Source organism: Oryzias latipes, chromosome 20 (genome assembly GCF_053564925.1).
Source record: "Oryzias latipes strain Hd-rR chromosome 20, Olatipes_Hd-rR_3.1".
Classification (NCBI taxonomy): domain Eukaryota; kingdom Metazoa; phylum Chordata; class Actinopteri; order Beloniformes; family Adrianichthyidae; genus Oryzias; species Oryzias latipes.
In genome coordinates this window covers 18,343,762-18,366,205 of record NC_136256.1, presented here as the reverse complement: position 1 = coordinate 18,366,205, position 22,444 = coordinate 18,343,762, and the positions used below count along the sequence as shown (strand labels likewise).

General features: G+C 39.9%; 2 protein-coding genes across 10 annotated transcripts in view; both read right to left on the bottom strand.

The window, feature by feature from the left end:
* Window positions 1–458: 458 nt before the first annotated feature.
* On the bottom strand, window positions 459–12,312 carry tnfrsf11a (tumor necrosis factor receptor superfamily, member 11a, NFKB activator). Its single transcript, XM_023950062.2, has 10 exons — window positions 12,007–12,312; window positions 8,404–8,482; window positions 8,066–8,191; window positions 6,937–7,083; window positions 6,751–6,841; window positions 6,378–6,454; window positions 6,139–6,246; window positions 5,905–5,954; window positions 4,838–5,741; window positions 459–1,825 (listed from the first exon to the last, which is right to left on the bottom strand). Exons 1-10 carry the CDS (start codon window positions 12,079–12,081, stop codon window positions 1,563–1,565), a joined length of 1,920 nt encoding a protein of 639 aa, XP_023805830.1. The 5' UTR covers window positions 12,082–12,312; the 3' UTR covers window positions 459–1,562.
* A 1,726-nt stretch (window positions 12,313–14,038) lies between these two features.
* Window positions 14,039–22,444, bottom strand: part of relch (RAB11 binding and LisH domain, coiled-coil and HEAT repeat containing) — a 30,597-nt gene continuing 22,191 nt past the window's right edge. For 5 of the 9 annotated variants that reach the window (XR_013652439.1, XR_013652441.1, XM_023950056.2 and 2 more), the window contains 7 exons: window positions 21,912–21,994; window positions 19,890–19,953; window positions 19,649–19,787; window positions 19,447–19,563; window positions 16,407–16,495; window positions 15,821–15,891; window positions 14,039–15,256 (listed from right to left, as the gene is read on the bottom strand). Coding sequence is in view for 7 of the 9 variants with exons in the window: in XM_023950056.2 (XP_023805824.1) it covers window positions 15,136–15,256; window positions 15,821–15,891; window positions 16,407–16,495; window positions 19,447–19,563; window positions 19,649–19,787; window positions 19,890–19,953; window positions 21,912–21,994 (684 nt within the window). In the remaining 2 variants the exon portion in view is untranslated. The remainder of the gene's footprint in view (window positions 15,257–15,820; window positions 15,892–16,406; window positions 16,496–19,446; window positions 19,564–19,648; window positions 19,788–19,889; window positions 19,954–21,911; window positions 21,995–22,444) is intronic. The other 4 variants (XM_023950055.2, XM_023950057.2, XM_023950059.2 and 1 more) reach the window with 1 other exon arrangement.

Here is a 22,444-nt window from a genome sequence, read left to right as displayed (position 1 = left end):
GGCTTTCTGTTGGCTGCCCAGCCATTTTTCTTGTAAACTTTGTGAAAGCTAGTCATAACTTCCTGTTTTCTCCAAACAACTCTTATAATTTGCCAAGAAGACACACACACACACACAAACACACATGCATAAACACACTCCTGTTGATCCAAACCAGGCCTAAATGAGGGCTGCCAGCTCCTCTCATGTGGTCTGTGATGCTGGCTGCTCTGACTCTTCCAGCAGTTTCCCCTCACAGCTGCTCGCCATCCCCTGCCCTGATGAAAGGCCGCCCGTCTGTCAGCACCGGGACAGAGACAGAGCCGCCTCGCCACATATGCAATTAGCATCACTTCACAGAGGTTCTGGCTCATCCAGATGAGAGCAATGACTTTTGCTTGTAATTTGCCCCTCCACAAAAGAAGAAAGTTGACAGAGAAACGCCACAGAATGCCGGATGGCAGCCATCCATGAAGGAGTAAAATGAAAACATATTTATTTCTAATCAAAATAGTCTTTCATTTATTCATTGCATCAGAAATGATTATTATGTACATATTTCTTTTTCAAACGCTGCATACATTTGGTGAGCCTGTGGTTGAACAGCTTTTAAGTCCTGGAATGTGCGCATCTTCGTCATTGGTACAATGTGATTTAACCCCCCCAACCGCCACCAACACCACAAATAAAACACAAAGTGTATTAACTGTCCATTCACAAATACATCTCACTCTTTGGAATGCATGCAACCACTGAGCACATATGCAGCTTCTGAAATCAAACCCTTTGAAGGGACTTAAAGCAAACAATTAGGGATAGTTTCATTTCTTCAAAGATCTCATCATATTTATATATGATTAAAACAAACCAGTAATAAGGTAGCTTATCAAATGCATAGCATTTTATTTTTTGACCAAAACCGCATTTGTGGTCTTATAAAAAGTCTATGTACAGTCTATGTAATAGCTAAAAAAGCCTCACATCAAAACTTGATGTACTTTGTTTGCCTCAGTTAAATCATGCGCATATAAAATAAGCAAAGATTCAGTAAAATGTTAAAAAATTCATTTGAATTTTAAACAACTTTTAAATCAATTCAACAATATTTTACTGGAAAAAGTAAGTTGATTTCTTTAAACACTGAAAAACCGTAGGAAAAAAAGTCTTAAATTTATCCAGACATAACATTAAAGTGAATAAATCCAAAAGGTGGACTCTTTTAGTCAAAAGTAAAAACTGAAATACACATTTTACAACTGAGTCTGAGCAACAAATGTTTTGCTCTTCCAGTCTGAACCCAAATTCTACACCAATTCAAAATTCTCCAAAATGATCTCAAAAGGGAGTTTCCACTGTAGCTTTCAGCTGGAAATAAATGTCAGGCAAGATCCATTCAATCTATTTAGAAAAACAACTTCCAGAAGAAATTCCACTGAAGAATCTTTGTCCTACTTGTGAAATTTCATATATAAATCACTCCAATCTCACTGGGAGCTGCAACACTGATGTTACCATCAAAATGTTCAGTAGTGCAAGTTTATCCAACAGCTGCAGAGATTGTTGGTGTCCTCCACGATTTTGTTTTACTTTCCCTGCATCATTGGCATTGTCAGTTCTTGCAAGGTGTTATGGGTAGTGTAGTTCCCTTGTGATCTACACCTGCTCTGGAAAAACTGCGCCGTTTGGGTAGACTCCTCCTGCACAGGGCTCCCAATAGCGTCACCCTGCCTCTCCTCGTCACTGTCATGAGATGTTTGGCTGACACACACGACAATGACATCACCGCTGAAATTCATCACCTGACCGCTGGAGATGAAGGTAGTATTGTTGTTTCCAGACACCAGACCTAAACAGAGAAAATGATGAATTTGTGAGTAAAAATGCAGTCAAAGTGGACATTTTCAAAAAGAACTTTGAACATTTTCTTACAGGTTCAGCTAAATGCTGCAGACAACAGTAGCAATGTAAAGAAATATGAAGTATAAATCTGCAAAACAGCCAATTTACTCCTTCACAGGTAAATAAATATACTTTCCCCTCATTTTATGGCATGATTGAAAAAAGGACAAACACTTGGCCTGACTAAGGTGAATAATGGATAGTGGGTGTAATGACAATGCAGCATGACCACAAAAAAGCCACACTACATAGACTACCCTATCATTCCTCGCAAGCCACAATAGGGCGTCCAGCACTTTTTACCGTGAGAAACTAAAAAACCAATGTCCTTGTGAGAATTATGAAAGAATTTATAGATAGGTGGCACCTTTTTCTGCCCTCTACTGCCCTTCTACTAAAATATGCTCCAAAAAACGTTTTTTTTTAAAAAGTTCAATAATTGATTCTTAGCTTCATAATAGATAAGTACGCAATTTGTTAAGCTCTCAACAACTTTCCACATGAAGAGAAAAATAAGCAATTTGTCATTTGTTTGGTCCTAAAAATACACATGAACTGCAGAAGGGATTCTGTAGGCCTTGGGCTCGACATAGTCAAATCATATGAAGGAAAGCAATACCTCTGCAAAACCAAGACACAGTTATGCAGTAAAGGAAGTATAGCTGTCCTATAGGCAATTTGTCTTTTCAAGCCTAAAATGAGAAAGAAACTGCTTCAAAATGTGTTTAAAATAAATGATAGGTCAATATTACTTCATAGGTTTAAATATGAACAGGAAGTTCAGTCATGCTCTGCAAAACAGGACGTTTTACTACCCTAGATACTGTTAAATAAAAGGTTCACAGAGAATATTTTTAAAGTTTTTTACAAAGTATTTAGTACATCACTGCATGGTAGGACAGGGAGCTATGTTATAAATAGTTAAAAGTCATAAACTAGTATTGTAGAAACTCACCACACACAAATGCAACATTTTACCAAAATGTTTTTTTCTTTATCTGTGTTTTTCATTTTCTTACACAGTGGCCTTGAAGTTTTACAAAATAAAAGCCCTTGAATATAGGATTGTAATGAAAATGTTCAGATGAAAATAAAACAGAATAATACTGATTGTTGTCATAAATGAACTAACTGTGTGAATTAGCAGAGTAGCTGCGTTTGTGTGTTTTGAATGACACATTTTACTTCATTAAGCCTCTGGTTCCTATTTTAACCCGCCTCCTGTCTGACTTTCCAGCCGACAGGACAAGCCAAGTCTGTGTGACTCACAGCTCCACGTCTCATCTGTTCACAGACTCCAAGCACGCACGCTCATGAAATCACACCAAGTGTGAGCAATCACATTGAACTGGACACTTTTGAATCTGCATAAACGCACACACTGAGCAGCACACAAATCTGTTAAAACAAACACCATCACACTCTCAGAGAGTTTCTTTGTGTTCCCAGAGGCTTTCCCGGAATACAAGTCAAAGAGGTCCAGCTAAAAAAAAAAGTCATTTTACCGCAGCTTTGAAAACAAAACTCAGAGGAATCTGCTTGAGTTCCTCAGTTTATTTGTTGGTAACTCCACTCTTTTCAACAACTGTAAAAGTTTGTGATGTGATTATGCTTCTTTAAAAAAAAAAAAAAAAATCCTGTCTGCTGGAACACTGAGACCTTGATTCTCTGCAGAAACTATAAAAATAGTTGCTCAAAATAACAGATCAAAACTGCTGTGGACCGCATAGTTTATGCTTGTGGCTGTAGGATGTAACGAGTTTAAGGTGGGCAGGTGAGATTTCCTTAGTTACACGTGCGGGAAGCGCACTCAATGTTATTATTGCATGATGGGAAATCTTTTGAAGAAACCAAGTGAAGGTAGATACCCAGTAATCAGTGAGAGTAAAAAAAGCTCTTCAAAAGACGATGTGTGTGTGTTTGTTTGTGAGCGGGGCATATAAAAGTATTACTCAAGTTCTGCACATCTTGCTTCAATTAAGGCTGTGGTCACTTTGCCCCATGGAACTCTGGGTAAACAAGGGCTTTGTCCTGTGCTAAACGTTGATGCAGGCGCGCACAGTGACTATCGTTTGAGTGTGGTCCACTAATGTATCAAACATACACATACGTCTCTTTTTCCCGCTCCCTGTGTGGACCCCCCAGAATTTGCCGTGCAGTGATCGGTACTGACTTTAAGAAAACATATTTCTTGGAGAAAATCTCGAAGACCTCTTGCTGTTTGGCTGAAACCAATCTCCTGTTTTGAGTTGGCTTCAGCACATTCATCTAATGCTCCGGTTTGAACTAACCCCTGTCCCTATCACACAGTTACTGCTTTTACAACTAACCATCAGCACTCAGCGCGCGGAGCAGAATTTATAAATATGTTTCCCGCAGGTTATTATTCTTTGGCAGAACGCGGAGAACTCTGCGAGAACAATGCAGGTTCAACCATGTGACAGCTTAAACTTTCCATTGAAACCAGTCCTGGGCTTCTTGTGTTTTTCTTAGAGGTTGGCCCCACCTATGCTGTGGAAAGAGAAGTGTATCGAATCACGCATGTGTATGAGCTTGTGGCAGGGTAGCGGTAACCACCTACACAAACAACCAACACACAAACCTGCAGAAAAACTCAAGAAAAGCTACTTTGTTGAGTCATGGAGTCCAAAAAGCAGAGTACGTCCAGTTTGGAGGAAAATGATCATGAGATCAGAGTGAAAAGGATCCAGGTCAAAAGCACCCTTGAGTGGATCAAGATGCTACGATTGACTCATAAGTATTATGAATTCAAATGTAAAAGAAGGACGTTTTTTGCTAAATCATCACACTTATTTATAGTTGTTTTCAAAAATTCATTGATTTTAACCTAACTCCATTTATTTGTATTTTTCATTTATTGATTTAGCGGTTTAAAGTAGACTCCAAGCTGTCTGCAAGATCTCAAAGTGGTTCCACTTCCACCTTAAGTTTCACTTGCCTGAGGTAGGAGTTGGTTCAGCCAGCTGACTGTGGAGACTCTCTGGTGAACAGTCCAGTTCCGAGTCTCCCAGAGGAAACCTTTTCTCCCTGCTATTCCTCCAGGAAGGTCCCAGGCTTTGATCTGCACTTGAGGACTCAGGCGGCTTTTCCAGGTAAAGATCTCCAACCGATGCTGAAGTTAATGAGGGGCTGGCTAAAGTCACAGTGGAGGTTGTGCTATTTCCTTTAAAGGTGGAGTGTAAACTTGTCTGTGTGTATAATTCCACTGTTTTTACCGGTGATCCGTCCGTCAGGTCAGATCTGGACTGCTCCATCATCTGAGCCTGGGAGGCTGGCAGACAGCGTTCAGGAGGACTGGATGGTGGAACCCCACAGGAGGTCAGAAGAACCTCACATGTCTCACTTGTGGTCAAAGCCATCTTTTCTTGACTTCCATTGGCCCTTTCTCGCTGCCTTTTGCTTCTGTTCTCGTTTCTGTCTTCCAGAGCCCCACACGAGCAGGTTCCTGTCATCCCAGGACTCACAGCCTGGCTACAGTCCTCATTCTCCCCTACTTCCAGTGGCTCACAGACTGGAATGACACACACACAGGAACCTGCCAAAAGTGGAGAGACACTTGAAAAGTCTTCTTCTGACACCTCTTCTGGTTCTCCATATCCCTCGCTCTGAGTTTCTGCAGCCGTCTTTTCCTCCATCCCTCCTTTTTCTGTTGGTTGCTCTGGTAACAGCAGGCAGGCGCTGGCACCGATGGAGGCGGATGGGCGGAGGGGCTCATTCTCAGGACTGTGGGGATCTTGACAGACGAGTTTAGTCTCTTGACACGGGAAACATCTGGGATCTCCAGGAGCTGCTTCAATTCCTCCACCTGCTGGTGCACTGTGGTAAAGAGGGGCCAAAGTCTCCTGCAGGCACAGAACCAATGCCGTTAACCACTGAATAGTTAGTGGTGAGGACTTATGTAATTTTGTGTATTTTATAGCTTTTTTGTTCATTTCAGAAGTGTTTTAGATATGAAAAATCATTTTTCTACATCACCAATAATGTTTAACTGAAACATTACAGCACCTGTTGAATCCTGGTCCTCTTCAGATTCTGGACGCAAGATCGCAGATTAACTGCAACAAAAATACAAAATATAACAAATTAATGGTAATTCCAACACGGGAAGGAAATAGATATTGCATGGAAATTCACACAGTTTGAGCTAATTTTTAGATATTTATGATATATTTGGAGAATAAAAACTTGAAGCATTTTGGCCTATTTTGTTAGGATAAACTCAGCAAAGCAAAAACTTACTGGAGAGCAACTTCAGTTTGTCCTTGTAGCAGAGGAGCCGCAGAAGGAGGAGACACATAACAATTAGGACTGACAGCACAGAAACTAAAACCCAAGGGGGGGTTGTACCTGCAAGAAAGACAATTCAAAGCTTTCTTTTCTAGTTTGCATCAACTGTTTGTGAGTAAAGACTCCTTCATGATGCAAATCTAAAGTGTGGGAATTCATATGTCTGTGCTTTCAGTGTGTCCACGTCTTACCGGGGTCAGGAGGTCCACACACTGCATCCGCCCGGCTGCTGCCCGGCTGCGTCTCACTTCTTCCCTCTGCCTTACAACTGGAAAACAAGAGGATTGGAACTTAGGCTAGGAATCATTACAAAACCCTACACCCGTTTTTGTTCATTTCATGTAAAGAAAAGAGCTAAGAGGGAAGGAAAAAGTTCCCTTTCAACGTCCCTCCTTCTCTGTCCATCGTCATCCCCATTACAGTTGCGGCCGGCAGTGGTCCAGCCAGGATTCCAGGGGAAGTGGTGAACAACTTACTCATTCGGGCTGATGCATTTTCCCTCCACAACATGTTGAAACAGTTTCAACTAAAAATGTCCCTGCGCATGTTTGTGTGTGCACTTACTTGGTCCACTCTTTGCATTGCTCAGAATGACGATGAGCGGAGAAAAAGCCGCTTTTGCACGGAGCGCAGATCTTTCTTCCATTATTTGAGCCTGAAGGGAAGCAAACAGATTCTCAGTTATTATTGCTGAAAGACATCTCTTTGTGGTAATTCCATTAAACTTTGTTTCTTGTTGGAAAACCTCACCGGGGTCATCTTCGATGCCAGAACCAGGGTCACAGGTGGGTAATTTTTCGCAGAATTCACAATTGATGTGGAAACACTGTAAGTTGGGCCTACAGCGGCATGGTTCCTCAGCCACAGGGTTCTCTTTATTCACCATAAAACCCTTACCTGAAAATGAAATGAGTAAAAAAATATTTTAAATTATAAGCTAGATCATTTACCCTCTGATGCTATTGATGCAAATATGCACACAACAGCTGCAGCTCCAAAATTAACTTAAATTAGCATTAACTTGAAATCAAAAACATAACAGATATTCTTTTTTTTTTGGTAAATAAAATAAATTCAAGTGTCAAGCAGTTACAATAAATAAAAATGTGAGTCACATACAAAAGTCTAAATGTCACAATATTGACAATATATTTCACAATTATCAGAATTACTTGAGCATTTGTGTGTACAGTTTGTGACTCAAGTCAGACGAATATATACACAAACCTGAGTCTGACTTCTGGTAGAAGCACATTTTTGAGCTATGTTTAAAACTGGATGACCTTGTTAGTTTATTTATTTGATACTTAACATACAGGCACACACAACCATCACTCGACACAGGGCTGCACCAGTTCTGTGCTATGGAAGTGGAAGGAGCTTTGGTGTGAAACGTGAACCCATGATAACAGTTCCAAAACCTCCAACCGTCGGGGTTGAAACTGGTGTAATTATCCCCAATAAAATTGTTGTGACATGAAAATATAATTAAATTTAAGGGGGCTATCGTGGTTTAAATGTTTGCTCTTATTAATCAGAAAAAAATTAAACACATACAGAAACATTAGAAAAAAAGCAAAACTTTATATGGTTCAGGATTTTACAACCTTAGAAATGTCAACAATTCTTACTCCATTGACAGATTTTCTTTAAATTGGCAAAATAAATATACTAATGGGGTAAGAAAAATGGTTTTACCAAGAGAAGAAAAAAAAATGATTCTCAAACTAAGATTATTTTGCTATTAAAAAAATTTCTGGATAAGATTATTTTTCTTGCAAGAAAAATAAAAGACATTTTTTTTTTTTTTTTAAACAAAGGTCTTTTTCCTATAAATTTTTTGCAGTGTGTCGTTTCTTTTGGAGGCGTCAGTACTGACCTGGATCACAGAACTTCTGCCGAACGCACTGCATTTCTTCTGTCCAGACAGGCTGATATTCACCATAATTGCATTTGACACATTTAGTCCGCTGAGAATCAGTACAGTGAGAGTACACATGGTAACCTAATAAAAAAAAAAAGCAGAATCAGAAAGGGAGATGTGTTTATATACAAATTGTATGGAATGTCATAAAATTCAAGCCCTAAGTGTGCTTTGCAGAATCATGTTTTAGTCAAAACATCCCTTCCCTCTCTTTTTTTAATATTTATATATATTTTCACCCTGTTCCATTCTTGTACACATTATTTACTTTTATTTTTTGTATGTGTAATTACCTGGTTGACATTTGTCACAACACTTGGAGCCTTCACGGTACTGATTCTCTTTACACTGGAGAGTTTTGGTGAGTGCGTCCTACAAAAATAAACAATTGGTCATATAAACACTTTACACACAAATAAAATCAACAAAAAAATACAAAAATACTTCAAAATGTTATTTTTCTATGATAATAATAACAGCAAATTATAACAAAAATTGCCAGTCTGAGTAATGATGAGTTTTAAGATTGGAATAGTTGGTTTTAAGAATCTTTAATAGAATATTGAAAATTCTAGAGTCTAGATTTTTTATTTTTTATTTGATCAAATTAAGTCTTTCAACATTTTTCACCATGACAACCGATGAAACGTCTGTCTATTTGGTTCAGCTTTACAATAAGCCCGTGACATGGGATGATCATGAGTAATGAGAGGAAGAGAAGAGCCGAAACATTTCCAGCAGGAGTTGTTTCCAGACTCTGAGAAGCACCTGACCAAAGCAGCACGCCACACTCGCACAGTCACATAAGAAGACCAAACATTAATGAAAAACAATCTCATTCTAGCTTTCAGAATGAAGACATCGGTGTCATCACTCAATAACTCCGTGCGGATCTGAACATGCTGCACGGTCCCTTCAGTCGCCTCAGATTTGGGGCGTGTTACCTCCTCACCACACGGCTGAATTAGAGAATCTCTGTTTTGACAGAAATGATCCCAAAGCCACAGGGTCTTTTTATAAAGGAAGGAAAATACAACTTGAAGGCTTGACTTTGCTGTGACCCCACATCAGCCTCTTTCTATGTCTCATTCAGCCCTTTTTGATTTCATTTTCCCATGAACGTCTGCATGTTAACATTCCTGCTGTAGACTGTCCAAAAAAAAAGTACAAAAAAGTTCAAAATGAACACCTTTGAATTTGTGTACCTGTGATTTATTCCTGTTCTATTCACAGCGAACTAAATACAAGCTAAATATGTAATTATTTTCTTTAAAAAAACATGTATCATTCTATTTACTGTAAAAACAGGCGATTTAGAAATATGTCAAAAGTCAATACCAAATTGGAAGATCTTCTTTAAATAAACAAAAAATAAATCTGCCAATGGATAAGAAAAATGGTTTTACCAAGAATTCTTATTTTAAGAAAAACAAATTCTAGTCACTAAGCCCTGTTTTCTCAAAATAAGATTATTTTGCTTTTTAACTTTCGTGATAAGATTAGAAAATAGAAAATGAAGGAAACATTCTAAATACAACAGTCTGGACCGAATGATACCAAAAACAAACTGGTTTCAGACTTCACTTGTAATCACTGGAAAAACCTAGATTCCTGGATTCCTCCATCATTTGTATTTATCCAAAGTGTAGTATTTCTAACAGAAAAACAACGTTTTGTTGTGCATGTCCTTGCTTTTAGGCCTTCAGGCTCAACTCATTTCACTTCCTTGGTGAGTGAATGCAGCCTCGGGCAACAAGTGTAAGAGTAGCATGCATTTAACTGCCAAAAAAGTCAAATATCAGCCAGCCTTTGTTTTATAGCTCAACCAGGATAGTGATGCTCTGTGCTTCTAGCCAACAGGTAAGCAGGACTGAGGACACTGGGTTTCAGAGATTCAGAAGTGACACCGATTCCTGTGAAAAGCTCAAAAAACACGACTTCTGAACAATCCAGAAAAAAGATTGTTACTCCATTTATGTTAAAGACAGAAAATCTACTCCCACAGCTAACTTTATTTTGGGAAAAAATACATTCAAAAATGAAGTTGAAAATGTGAAGAAGAAAAAGTAGGCAAATGCGTGGATGGATGAAATATCAGAGGTTAACATTGAAAACCCCGCTGATACAGTCACTTTCAACAACAACCGCTATTCCATCGTGTTTTCCAGACTGTTTTGTTTAATTTTTACAAGCAAAGCCAAGCCTTCTCCACCTTGATGATCCCGTCCGAGCCCACTGGGACACAGAGCGCATTCCATTTGCTTCCAGAGAGTGGGAGAATTTGCATAACGGCCACAGCAGCTGGAGGCGCAGAGCCAGGAGTGGAACGATGTGACTTTAGACATGGGGGGGGGGGGGGGGGGGGTTAACTGATGATTGATAAGGTGCAGTAAAAGGATGTTGCGCAACAACTGTAACGCTGTATGATGTTTGCACCTGCCTTGTTTTTTGGAATCCCAGTTTGGACCCTGAAAAAAACACGCAAGTGTTTCCTGTTTAGAAGAAAGCAGCAAAGCCTGATTAAAAGACCAAAAATGTTTTAAGTAAAGGTTTTACTGCTGTAATTTATGATTCCCACAATAAAAGGTTCAAAGGAGTGAAGATTATGAATCACCTTCCTTTTTTGGGTGGCAAAACAATACAGTTTCAGTAAGGAATTGCAACATTTCTGATGTGACTGAGCCTGCAGATAAATCAGAGGTGAGTCTCGCCTAATACTTCTGATTATATGTGGATCAATGGACATGCAACACTTTTAAATACAAATATTTCCAAAAAATGACTGCAGGAGATCAAATGAACCTTGACCGATCAGATATGCATTCACAAGAAAGTACCAATCAATGGGAAAGGTGGCCAACAGAAACACCAATGGAAAAGCATGAAAATGAATCCACCGAAACTCTGATTGTTAGAGATTTATTCACTTAAACTCAGAACATCTTGAAGTAATTCTGTGGACCATTGCTCAATGTCTTGCAGACAGTTAGGAATGAATTTGGAGTGAAGATGAAGAAGTGGTTGAAAACCATGAAAACAGAAGGGGAAATTTCTTAAGGGGATACTGTGAGTCAGTAATGGCAAGACCGTGGTGAGAACAAGCCAGAGCCAAAGGTTTGCAAAGTCACCTAAAACAAATGAAAAAAAAAAAATAATAAAAAAGAGCCTTTTCCTTCCACAATCTGATTATTTTTCCAGTCATCAAGTCAGTGTTTGCTCACTTCACAGCCTGTAAAAACCTCTCTTTTTTTCCTTGTTCCATCAATCTTCCAGACATCCAAAATCCAGAGCCGCTTCTTCTTTAAGCATGTTCTGTTGTTTCAACACAACTTGGCAGAGCGGAAACGGAGGAGCAGGGAAAAAGAGGAGCATCAGTTCCAGTCAACGTCGGAACAATGCTGGTTTACAGTAACATCAGTGGTGCCCAGCAGTCCCACCACCACAACCACATCTTGTAAACCCCGTCCACCTGGATGGCGTTAGCTGCTTGGACTTCACAACTGGAATAACAGATCAGATCATAGCAGGGTACTTTTGCCTTATTAAGTGTGAATGATCTTTGATCTGAATATTGCAGAACTTTAAGTGTTTAAAACTACATCTTTATTTCGTTGGAGCCTTTGTGGCATGGGTGAGGCAAACTTTGGATCAAGAGGAAGAAGGACATCAACATCAAGTGAGCCAGTGATCCCGGTTTGAAAAGTTCTCAGTCACTCAGTCAGTGGGGCTTGTTGACTACTGTGTCATGCAAATTCTTGCAAATAAGCCAAACTATGAATCGTAGTACTTTGCATTAACAATCAAAACAGCATTACGATGTTCATATAGCAGCAATATCGTGTGTTTTAAACGCGTAACTAACGGTGTCTCCATTGCATAACAGATAGTTACTTTACCTGTGCGCAAAGGAGGATGAGCCACATGACCAACGCTGGAAGTCTCCATCGCGCAGGCAAGTTCTTCTTCCCCATTTTTGCAGAGTTATAAACGTCTGAGGTTAACTTTATGCTGTCCGTCTGACAGGGGAACACACCGGGATCAGTTACCAGCAGCCTTCTTCAGACACAATCGAAGCAAGTCACATCTTCTGCCGTGCGTAAAAGGGGGTCGAGCCGAGCCGCATCTCACGCGGTGTTCCTGTGGCTTCATTTAGGCTGCTCCTCCGGCGCTCATCCATTTGCTGTGAAGAGGCGCGGCGCAAGTAACAGCATGTAAGAAGTGTCTCACGGAGACAGGAAAGGGGGGGGGGGCAGAGCTCCTCCCACCTAATTAGATATGCAAATAAAAAAATCTTTTTTTGTTTGTTTGCGCGGCCCACCCACTCAATATGATAGTAAGGATTCAATATTTGCGCAAACTTAAAAAACAAGACGCACAATTTCCCAGTGAGAAAGTGGATATTTCAATTAGTGTCATAGGTCAGGTAAGTTCAGTGATGACCTCACGTCAGGTGTTATCCACAAAGGCAAAGCGTTTGGCCTTCTCAGGAACAGGGTGGGCTCCCAGCACATTTCCTGGAGCGTGGGCTTTTTAAACAGCCGTGACCATCTCCACACTGTTCCAAAAGTCAGCTATGTAAAAAAAGTGAGTCCAGGAAATGTTAGGGCTGCCTTTGAAGAGTGGAAAAGCAGCTCTGGCTCCCGTTTCTCTGGGGATTTGCATAACCCAGCCCACGCTGGCAAGTACACAAGGAAGGTTAGGCAGAGTTGGAATCATGTTCTCTTTAAGATGACAGTTATGCAAATCCTAAATTGGTACATCCTGGAGCTTAGATACCTGGAAAGGGAATGAAAAAGGAATTGTGAAATCTTTCCGTCATGATGAGAAAGTGAGAAAAACAAAGATCCAGAGTTTAATGTTGTTTCTACCTTCTTAACTTTCTGCCTCTGGTTGTAAAAACATGCAGTGTGGAGCAGGTTTGTAATGAAACCTCTGCTGTGTGCACAATTGAGGTTTCATTCTTGCCAATCCAATTAAAATGTACAGAAAACAGTCATGTCAGATAACTATGGCAGGAAAATTAAAGTGTGGACTTTGAGAGGCTGCAGTTTAACCAGACTTTCATGAAAAACAGCTTGAGGTTTAAAAGCCCCCTCGCTGTAGAAAAAAAAAGTGTGGGTTAATGAGTTTTAAACTAAAGATGACCTGAGCCACACAACTCTGGAAGAGTGGTGTGAAGGTTGTGTTGGTTAGCACAAGTCATGGCGTGCGTTCCTTCCACAAGACGCACATAAATTAAGATTTACACTACAAAGAGGATGCATGGTTCCGATTAATTACAAACATGCCGGATCCACAGAACAAAAGCTGCAGCTTTAAGCCTGACTTCCCATAAACAGTAAAAAAACAAAAAAACATTTGGCACAATAGGGTTCAAGTCACACCCACAGAAAAAAAAACATAGCTGCAAATTTTCAGCAACTTTTTTATGATCAAATCTGGTCCCTGACAACAAAATATATGAATATTTTTGTCAGTAGAAGGCTGTTGTGGCATCAGTTCACTCATTTCAGGCGTGTTTGACAACCAATACATATCTATACACAGATATGCCCCCACCTCCCCATTTCCCGCCCCAGGTTTTAAATATTTGCCCACCTGGCTACTTATCAGTGATGAGAGTCAAACATTAACCCAAAAATGCAAATTTAAGCCTTTATAGCCGACATAGTTAACTAGACTATTGTTCAACTATTAAGTCAACACTTCAAGGTGCAATGAGAACAAAGTAAAATGTATTTGGGGATCTTGAACTAAAAGATTTCTTCTTTTATAGCTGCAATTCTCTAAATATACTCTCAATCTTTTAAACAAATGTGAAAATTTAACCTTTTTTCTTCTTTTTTTTTTAATGACTATCACCTGCTGGGAATGTCCCTAAACCTGGACAGTCAATAAAAATTCCATAAGTGCATTAAAGTACACAACTGATGTTCATCTTTTATTACACCATGACACAAATTCAAATATACATAACAAGTACCAGTGTCCTCACTTCTGTGTATGATACAGTTATTTACGGAATTCTCATCAAATCCCAAAAAAAAAAGAGAAAAAAAAAAAGGAGAAACAAGGAGAGTAATCAGAAACACTGCCACACTGAGACATGATGCAACACAGAAGGAATCATTTTTTCTCAACTTCAAACTGCCGTCGCAAAAAGAAAAACAAAGGTGATAATTATTCCATATCAGACTTAAAATTAAAATCCATGAGAAACCCCCCCCCCCAATAAAGTTAAGTGCAAATTTCTTTGGAAGTGGGGAAAAAAAGTGATTTATCCTTCATTAAGACATAAAATAAGTTATAAAATAGTAGCTCTGAAAAGAAAAACAGACTTTAAGGACATAAAGGCAAGACAGTTTATTTGAGCTTCAAGTAGGCAATAATTGGGAGTCATAAAGACACTGCATGAGGCCGGCTAAACAGATGTACAGCAGTTGTGTGGTTCAAACTGTCGCTGTTATTTCCTTTATATATGCAAATCCGTGCAACAGCTTCAGAATATTTTTACTCAAAGTGGTGGCTGCTAAAATTCTTCTTGAAATCCAGCAATCTCTAGCTCAGAGCGTCGTTTCCTGGAGGCGAGGAAGTCTGTTCTGACACAAGAAGATGCGTTTGTGCCGCTCTAAGAAAAATCAAAATAAGTCGTGTCGCTTTTTAGTTCAGAAACGTCCCCGTTGGTTTATTGTTTTTAGTTCCTCTCAACTTCTGAAATCAACACTGACAACAATGCTGTCGTCATGGCAATGGATGAGGGAGAGGAAAAGTAAGCCGAAGATAAAAAAAAAAAAAAAAAACTCTGTATGCTGTCGATGCAAAAAAGCTGCTGGTCTTTTAAAAGTATCGAGGAGCTCCGCCGCATTAAACGTGGTCAACCCGATTTTCTTTCAGTAAATCAAACTTTACGTGTCACTTTCTTCTTCTGTCGGCAGAACCAATGCTTTCTCCTATTAAATGAAAGGCTCCCATAAACAGGGCGGGCTTGTCAGATTTTCATAACAGCTGATTAGTCAATGCCGCCATTATTTCTTTCTCTGGAAGACGTTGGCCAGCATGGCACCAGAGGTGGTCAGCTGGCCCATCTTGCTCAGGAACTTAGTCTTTGCATCTTCACCCACCAGACTGGATGCTATGGATATAGACCTACAAAAAACACATAGATTATTTATAAAGTTTATATATATATATATATATATATATATATATTTATATATTTTTTTTTCAGAAGACAGTAACCCTTTTGTTTTCTAAAGAAAAGCTTCCTGGCAACGTCTAGCATCTTAATTTTTTATAGCCCAATGGCTCCACTAGTTCCTCTTTCAGTTCAGCTGGGATTAACAGAGCGGAGAAGTTGTACTGCTCTGGTGAGCAACTGTATTGCTCAAGAGTAGGGAAAAAAAAAAAAAAACTGCAACCCTAACAGAAATACTAATGCAGTACCAGAATTGAGTCTGAAGATCAAAACTTTATGTCAACAACTCAAGGATTTAAACAAAGTTTAATGCACTTTTCCTACGAACAGCAGTTTGACAATGACCTCTTTTTTCCCTTTTTTGCAAATGTCAAATTCATCCAAACAGTCAAACTTGAGTTTATAAGACTGATTGACTTTCCTTCTTTTAGATGAATAATGAAGAGCTTGAGGAATTTCAACAGAATCAGTGCATATGTGTGTGTGTGTGAGTGTGACTGAGCGACGCCTCTCACCCTTGAGCATCAGACATCCCTCTGTTTTCAACCTTGATTTCACACTCTTTTATCATGGAGCTGAGGATCACCTGTTAAGAGCAGAGAACAATCGTTAAAAACGACACAGAAAGATGCTCGAAAATAAATGGAAATAAAATCCTGCTTCACTGAAAGAGCTCTATATCAAACAAATGCCATTTTAACAGAGATTCTGAAGTAGACCAAAGCTGTCATACATATGGGTTTGGGTTTTATATATCATGATGACATTTCTAATTTTGTTCCTGGTATGTAGAGCTTGCAGACGGGGCGGATGTACACAGAGCAAAGAGTCAGCTGATCATTAGTCACCTTTGGAAAATGCTCACATGAATTGCATCGCGTGAGACTGTGAGACGCAGAGAAATATGGTAGGTCTGTGTGTACGGGTTTGTTTGTGAAGGAGGTAAAGAGTCAGACTATCCCGGGATACAAAACAGGCAGTCAGACGGGCGCAGCAGTACATAAATATGCAGATGAGATACCGTCTTTGTGTGTGCAAGGTGGGAATTTAGGGTTATTACCAGATAGGGCAAAAGAAGTGTGCGTTTGTGCATTTCCTGACCTCGTGCTCTGGAGACAGTTGTTCCATGTCGGCATGGAGACATCTGAGGCCCGGCAGGAAATGGTTGACCATCACCTCCTCAGAAATGACTGCACGAGATGTTAAGGAAGGGGGAAAAAAATGATGCAGCGGGACGCTCAGTGGTGCTGGGGGGCTTTACTCTGTATTTGGGGTCTTTCATAAAAATAAGCCTCTCATTTTGTCTAACAAGTATGGCTAGCTACATCAAGGTCACTTGAGAGTCACTTTCAAATTTTTAGAAAAGAATGATGGCAACCTAGGAGTCAAATCAGCAGCCCACCTAGCAGCACAAGACTTTTGGTAACATTACGGCTCCACTCAAGCTGGAGCCATTATATATGCCAGTGGATCCTATGTCCTATAGGGAACGTCATCCATTCATCACCACCAAATCCTGATGGGTCAAAGATTGATCTGGTTTAACGTTCAACACGAGTTCAATGGCCATGCGTTTTGAATGTAAAGCCTGAAAATGGTCTTGCGTGGCAACATGTGAACACAAGTTTGCACAAATTTAAATAGACTTTATTGGAAGTGGCTACTTGAAGATGCCTTGTTGAGGGTGGTGTGAGCGTGGCATGTGGTAGTTTAGTCCCACCTAAAACAAGAATTCCCTTGGTTTTCTTGACAAGTCTTCGACCCTCTCAATGACTCTGTATGGGTTTATGCTAGTAGAAACTGGATCCTATGGGTGGATGTCTATCTTTGAAAAGACAAGAAAAAACAGTGACCCGACCACTGGGATTGTTTTACAAATCGCTCAGAAGATTGGAGTGGCTTTTTTAAGTTCTTTTTCGGGGTTCACTTTTCTGGATGTCTCCCTGTACGCTGATGACGCTGCATCTTTTTTTGGGGCCTTTAGAGTCCCTCTTACAAGGACCATCCGCAAGTTCAGGGAGGGCCCTATACCACCTCTAGTCTGAGACCTTGTGACTGCAGCACAAACAATGCCCAAGTAAATCTCACTAAAGAGGGAAATCCCCGTCCAGACTGCAATCCACCAGCATGTTTTCAAATCCTGCAACTTCCAAGAAGAGAGCTTGATCTGTGACACCAATGGTTACTTCAACTACACCTTACAGTCTCCATGAACAATGTCAGTTTTATTTCTATACAAAAGGTCATGTTCTGGTAAATAGCACATCTTTACCAAAGACAAGAACTTGCACTGTCCAGCAGAACAACAACAAAAATTCCATTAACAGACTCTGGATAATAAGAACTTCTGAAGTTAAATGTTGTGACTCTCTGAGGTACACAGCAAAAACCAGACAGTTTAGGTTTCTTAAGGGAACAAACAGAAGCTTTGTGTCCAGGCTGTTGGCAAAAATAACGGATAAAAGTGAATCCTCCAATATTTTCACTTTGCTACAGTCTTATTCACTCTGGAGTTGTTTCTCTGCGCTTCTAGTTTCTGTTTCAGGGCTATCTCCAAGGTCGTGATAACTAAATTGCTGCTGAATCCTTAAGCCACAGAAGGCTTGTGCTCCCATGTATGTTGATTAGAGGGTAAAACCTGCTTCAGAATGATCATATGACTGATATCCTTCACATCGCCCTTGTCCAGCTTCATGCATCATAGATAAAAACCCCTCAGACAGTAAATAGCTCTGAGTTGAGAGTTCTTTCAGTACCAGAACCGCCACATACAGGTCTATGCTGCCAGGACCAAAAGATCTTCCTTGAGGTTTGGATGAGGACCTAATAGATCTTCATCCATCCTTACTTCCTCCTCATCATCTGGTTCATGCCGACTGTGATAAAGTGGCAACGAAGAGGCTTTACTAGGAGCTGATTGCAGTGACCCAGAGGGCGCACTGACGGAAAACTGTGCCTAGGCAAGGACAGCTGTTCTTAAATTCTACAACTCAGCTGTTAAAACTTCTTTCACTTTCACTCAATAACAGTACCAAATGAGTGTGGAAAAGCCAAATGATGAGGCAGACAAAATGTCTTGTGGGCTGGTGTTGATAAAGAAGCAAGATAATTTGTAATTTGAAAAAAAAGACCCCCCAAAAAAAAACTTTAAATTAGAGCTTTCTGAGCCACACTAAGACTATGTAAGCTTTTGGGACAACAGATAACCAGGTGGACAGTCATCTAAACACCCAGAGATCTCTATCAAAGATGGATAAACCCTACAGAGGGACAACAATCCACTAAAAATAGCTCATGTGGGAGTGGCCAGACTGAAAAATGGTTGCAACTTTGTCCACATCTGAATGTGCTGTGTCCACATGTTAAAACTGGTGGAACCATGTGGCAGTCTCAAGGAGAAAAACATATTTTTAGAAGTGGGAATGTACTGATTGTCATACTGATTACAAAAATAAAAAAAATGTGCAGTGGGAGGTAAAGCTGTTGAGGTTGGAGCTATACATCCTGGACACTGTTGCCTGTAAAATGACAGCCTGACAAAAATCCACAGGAATGAACCTCAAACCCAACGATCCTTCATCAGTGTGTGCATGCTAGACCTGGGTGGGGCACAGCTGACTGAGGGAAAGCAAAGTAGAGAGAAGAAGAAGATCTAACCGGAGCAGAAGATCTAACCGGGTCAGATGCTCAGTCCTTTCCCTCCTTTCATGGGCCTTCTGCTCTTATCCTTTCCTTCGCTTTGACAAACCTGTAATTACTTCTCAAAATGGGAGAAATCTATTTTTTCGTTTCTCCCTGTGCCAAATAAAAGGTAAGCCATGCCAATGCACACAGTGGAGACAAAACAAGACCCACACTTACAGGAGTGAATCAAACCGAGCACTAGGTAAACCATTCCAACAATCTGACACTGACTCATTATTATGATAAGCTAAACTGGATTGTGCCCAGCAGTGACACATACTTCTAGTAAATCCTCAGGAAACACTTTAGAGCGTGAGAAAGTAGAACTAGTGGCTGCATATATTTTCTTTTGGGTTCAAATCTGCAAATATAAACAAAGTTGGAATTGAGAATGGAAATATTAAGCAGGCTCTCGTGTCTCAGCTTAATACAACAGTTTCATGTGACAGAAGGATACAGCAGCAGGACAGGGCACTGTAGGCCTCAAACAGCTGGGTGGCGATGTCAATCCTCTTGCTTTCCACCGCATGGCTGTTGTTAGCTAGCGCAAGCTTATGAAGGTGTGGGAGCACGACTATAGGGATGCAGAAAAGATGTTTGCATTAAAACTATGGTAAAGTATTGAGGAGGTTGGAAATGTTTTTTTCTAGTTTACTTACACTCGTCTCTGAAGCGGGGCTCTGCATTTGGTCCAACTCTCCCGAATGTCCTGATGATCTCTATGTGCAAAGAGTGCTGATCTTGGTACTGGGGGTCTTCCAGGAAGGATGCCAGCTGCATTTTTACACGCTCCTGCAGCTACACACACATTAAGTCATTGATTATAACCTGATTAAATGAATCTCAACATTGAATAGGTGAGGTAATATAAGGTGTGTACTTATATATCAGGCTATGTACCTCTTTTTGTGTGACCGTCTCCATGATGGTGCCAAAAGCGGGAATAGTGGAGATCCTCACAGAACTAAAAACAGCAGGAAGCAATTGTCACTTTGACCGTATATTATTGTTATATCCATCTATCAGGTACTTTCCACATTCTTCATAGCGTGCCAGAAACAGAATGACTCAATTACTCTTGAAGAGAAAAATCATATGTGTTTTAAAATGTTGCAATAATCCTTTTTAGGTTTAAACCACATCACAAATAACTCAGATAGTTATTGGGTTTATCATTTACAAGAAGGCATGGAATGGTTTTTCCCAGGCCCTTTAAGAAAAAACTGATTCACTGACTTACATTATCTATTATCACACAGGACTTTATTCTAATTTCACAAAGAAGTAGAACTGAGATTCGGATTTGTTAACTAGTGGTAATTTAGATATTTTAATTCTATTCTAGACCAAAAGTTTAGTTACAATACTTGTTGTAACTTTAAATATTATGCAGTTAGTACAAAGAATCCTAGGATTATTTTGTTCAAAATATGTAACTAAATTAGAATAAAAATGCATGAATCAGAGGAATGCTGAAGCAAGAAATGTTTTGATTTTGTAATTGAATAAATGCACCAATTCGTTTTTATTAAATCAACTTTATCTGTTGCAATGTGAAAACTGTAGACAATAATCTAGATACTAAGCCCATAATGGTAGAAATTTAAAACCATCTTCTGCTTAGTACTTGTGTCACATCAGTAAGTATTACAAAATATTCCTGAGGCCACATGAATAAAACGATTTTGTTTTGGTTTTTAATTGTTTGGAGACACAAAAGCAAAGTGCAAAAGAGTTTGTGCTCTATAGGTTGTGGAACACGTGAGTATGTGTGATTTCTTTTTGGAAAAACAAAACAAACGAACAAAAAATTAAAAAAAATCGCACCAACATTTAGTTTCCTTATATGGACAGAGGTGATATTTAGTCAGTTTTAGCTATAAAAAGACAAAAATGTGGCAGCAGCTGATTGCATTTAAAGACTCACTCCAATAATCTTTTTAAGAATTGTAAAACATAGCTTCTGCAGAGCGGCAGGAGTTCATCAGAAAGTTGTGAGCGGGACTGTTGGCAGAGAGTAAGCCCGTCCCACTTCCCGTCATCTATGCATTTACGCACTATCCCGCTAGCTTACGGCCTCTTACACCCCCAACCTTACATCACCGGTGCAACAAAAATTGCGAGCATCATTGGAGCGATCCAGCCATAGTTTTGATGCAAAAGAAATTCTGTTTGACTCTACCTTGTGGTAGAGTGTCCGCCCTGTGACTGGAAGATCGCCTAAAAGACTCTAAAAATGGGAGCCATTGCCTCTCTGCTTCACACTTAGCATCTAGGGGTTGAATTGTGGGGTTAAACCACCAAATGGTTCCTAAGAGCGGCTGTGTCTGCAGCTCAAATGCAGAGAACAAATTTTACACATCTAGGTGCGTGACGGATAATGGGACTTTAAGTTTAAGATCCTACATTGCAAATATAGATAAAGAAAAATGATTTAAACAAAAAGAGGAAAAGTGTTATGTTATTTCAATTAAAATCTGCTGCTTCATAGATGATTATGTTTGGTTCATAAGTCAAACGTGTTCAAATTGGTTATGTTAGCTCACTTCTTAAACCTAAAGAAAATCATGGTTGATAAACACAGACCATTTGCACCAAACCTGCATTTATGTATGCCTCATAATTCTAACAAAAATATAGTATAGTAGTATAGTATAGTAATATAGTGCAAAATTCAATTTGTTTCTAAGAAATATAAGAATTTAAACCCAAATTTAAACAATATTATTCCTTATTCTTTTTTTTTTTTTTACTTTTTATTTTGCTTTACGAGTGACAACCAGGCTAAGTCAATGCATGTTTTTTTGTCATACATGTGGCCTCAGGAGCCACAGCAGAGATCATCAAGGCAGAATTTTATTGAAAGGACACAGCCCAGAAATGACAATGTTTTCAGACAAGTTCTTGTGTCGTTTGACTCACAATTCAGGCCCACTGCACAGTGTTATAAGGGCTGGTGCCGCCCGGCGATCTATTAATGCTTCGCTCATGCCTCGGAGAACCAACTGCAAACCCACCACATAGCAGGATGAGAGTGGGAGGGGTATGGTGGGAGACCAAGGAGGGGGACAGGTGAAAATTGGGAGGCAGATTGAGGGGGACAACAAAGAAGAGACGGAGCGAAAGGAAGAAAAACAGAGTGGCAGAATAAACGAGAGATGAGGTAGAGATAACCGGCCACTAGTTGATGTTTCTGTGTGGAATGGCCCTGCGCCAACGAGGAAGGGTAAGGGGGGAGGAAGAGGAGGAGAGGTTGGGTCACAGATATTCATGCAGGGATTGTCAGATGAGGTCAAAGCACACCGGTTCATCTGAACGAGGACTGTTGAAGCGATGAAGGCTGGTATTAGTTAGATCGACCATGCAGACATGTACAGTGTTAGTGTGAACGATGGTTGTGCAGAAGAACCACCCTAGCACAGCCGAACCCAAGTGGGAGCCACACAAACCAGTTT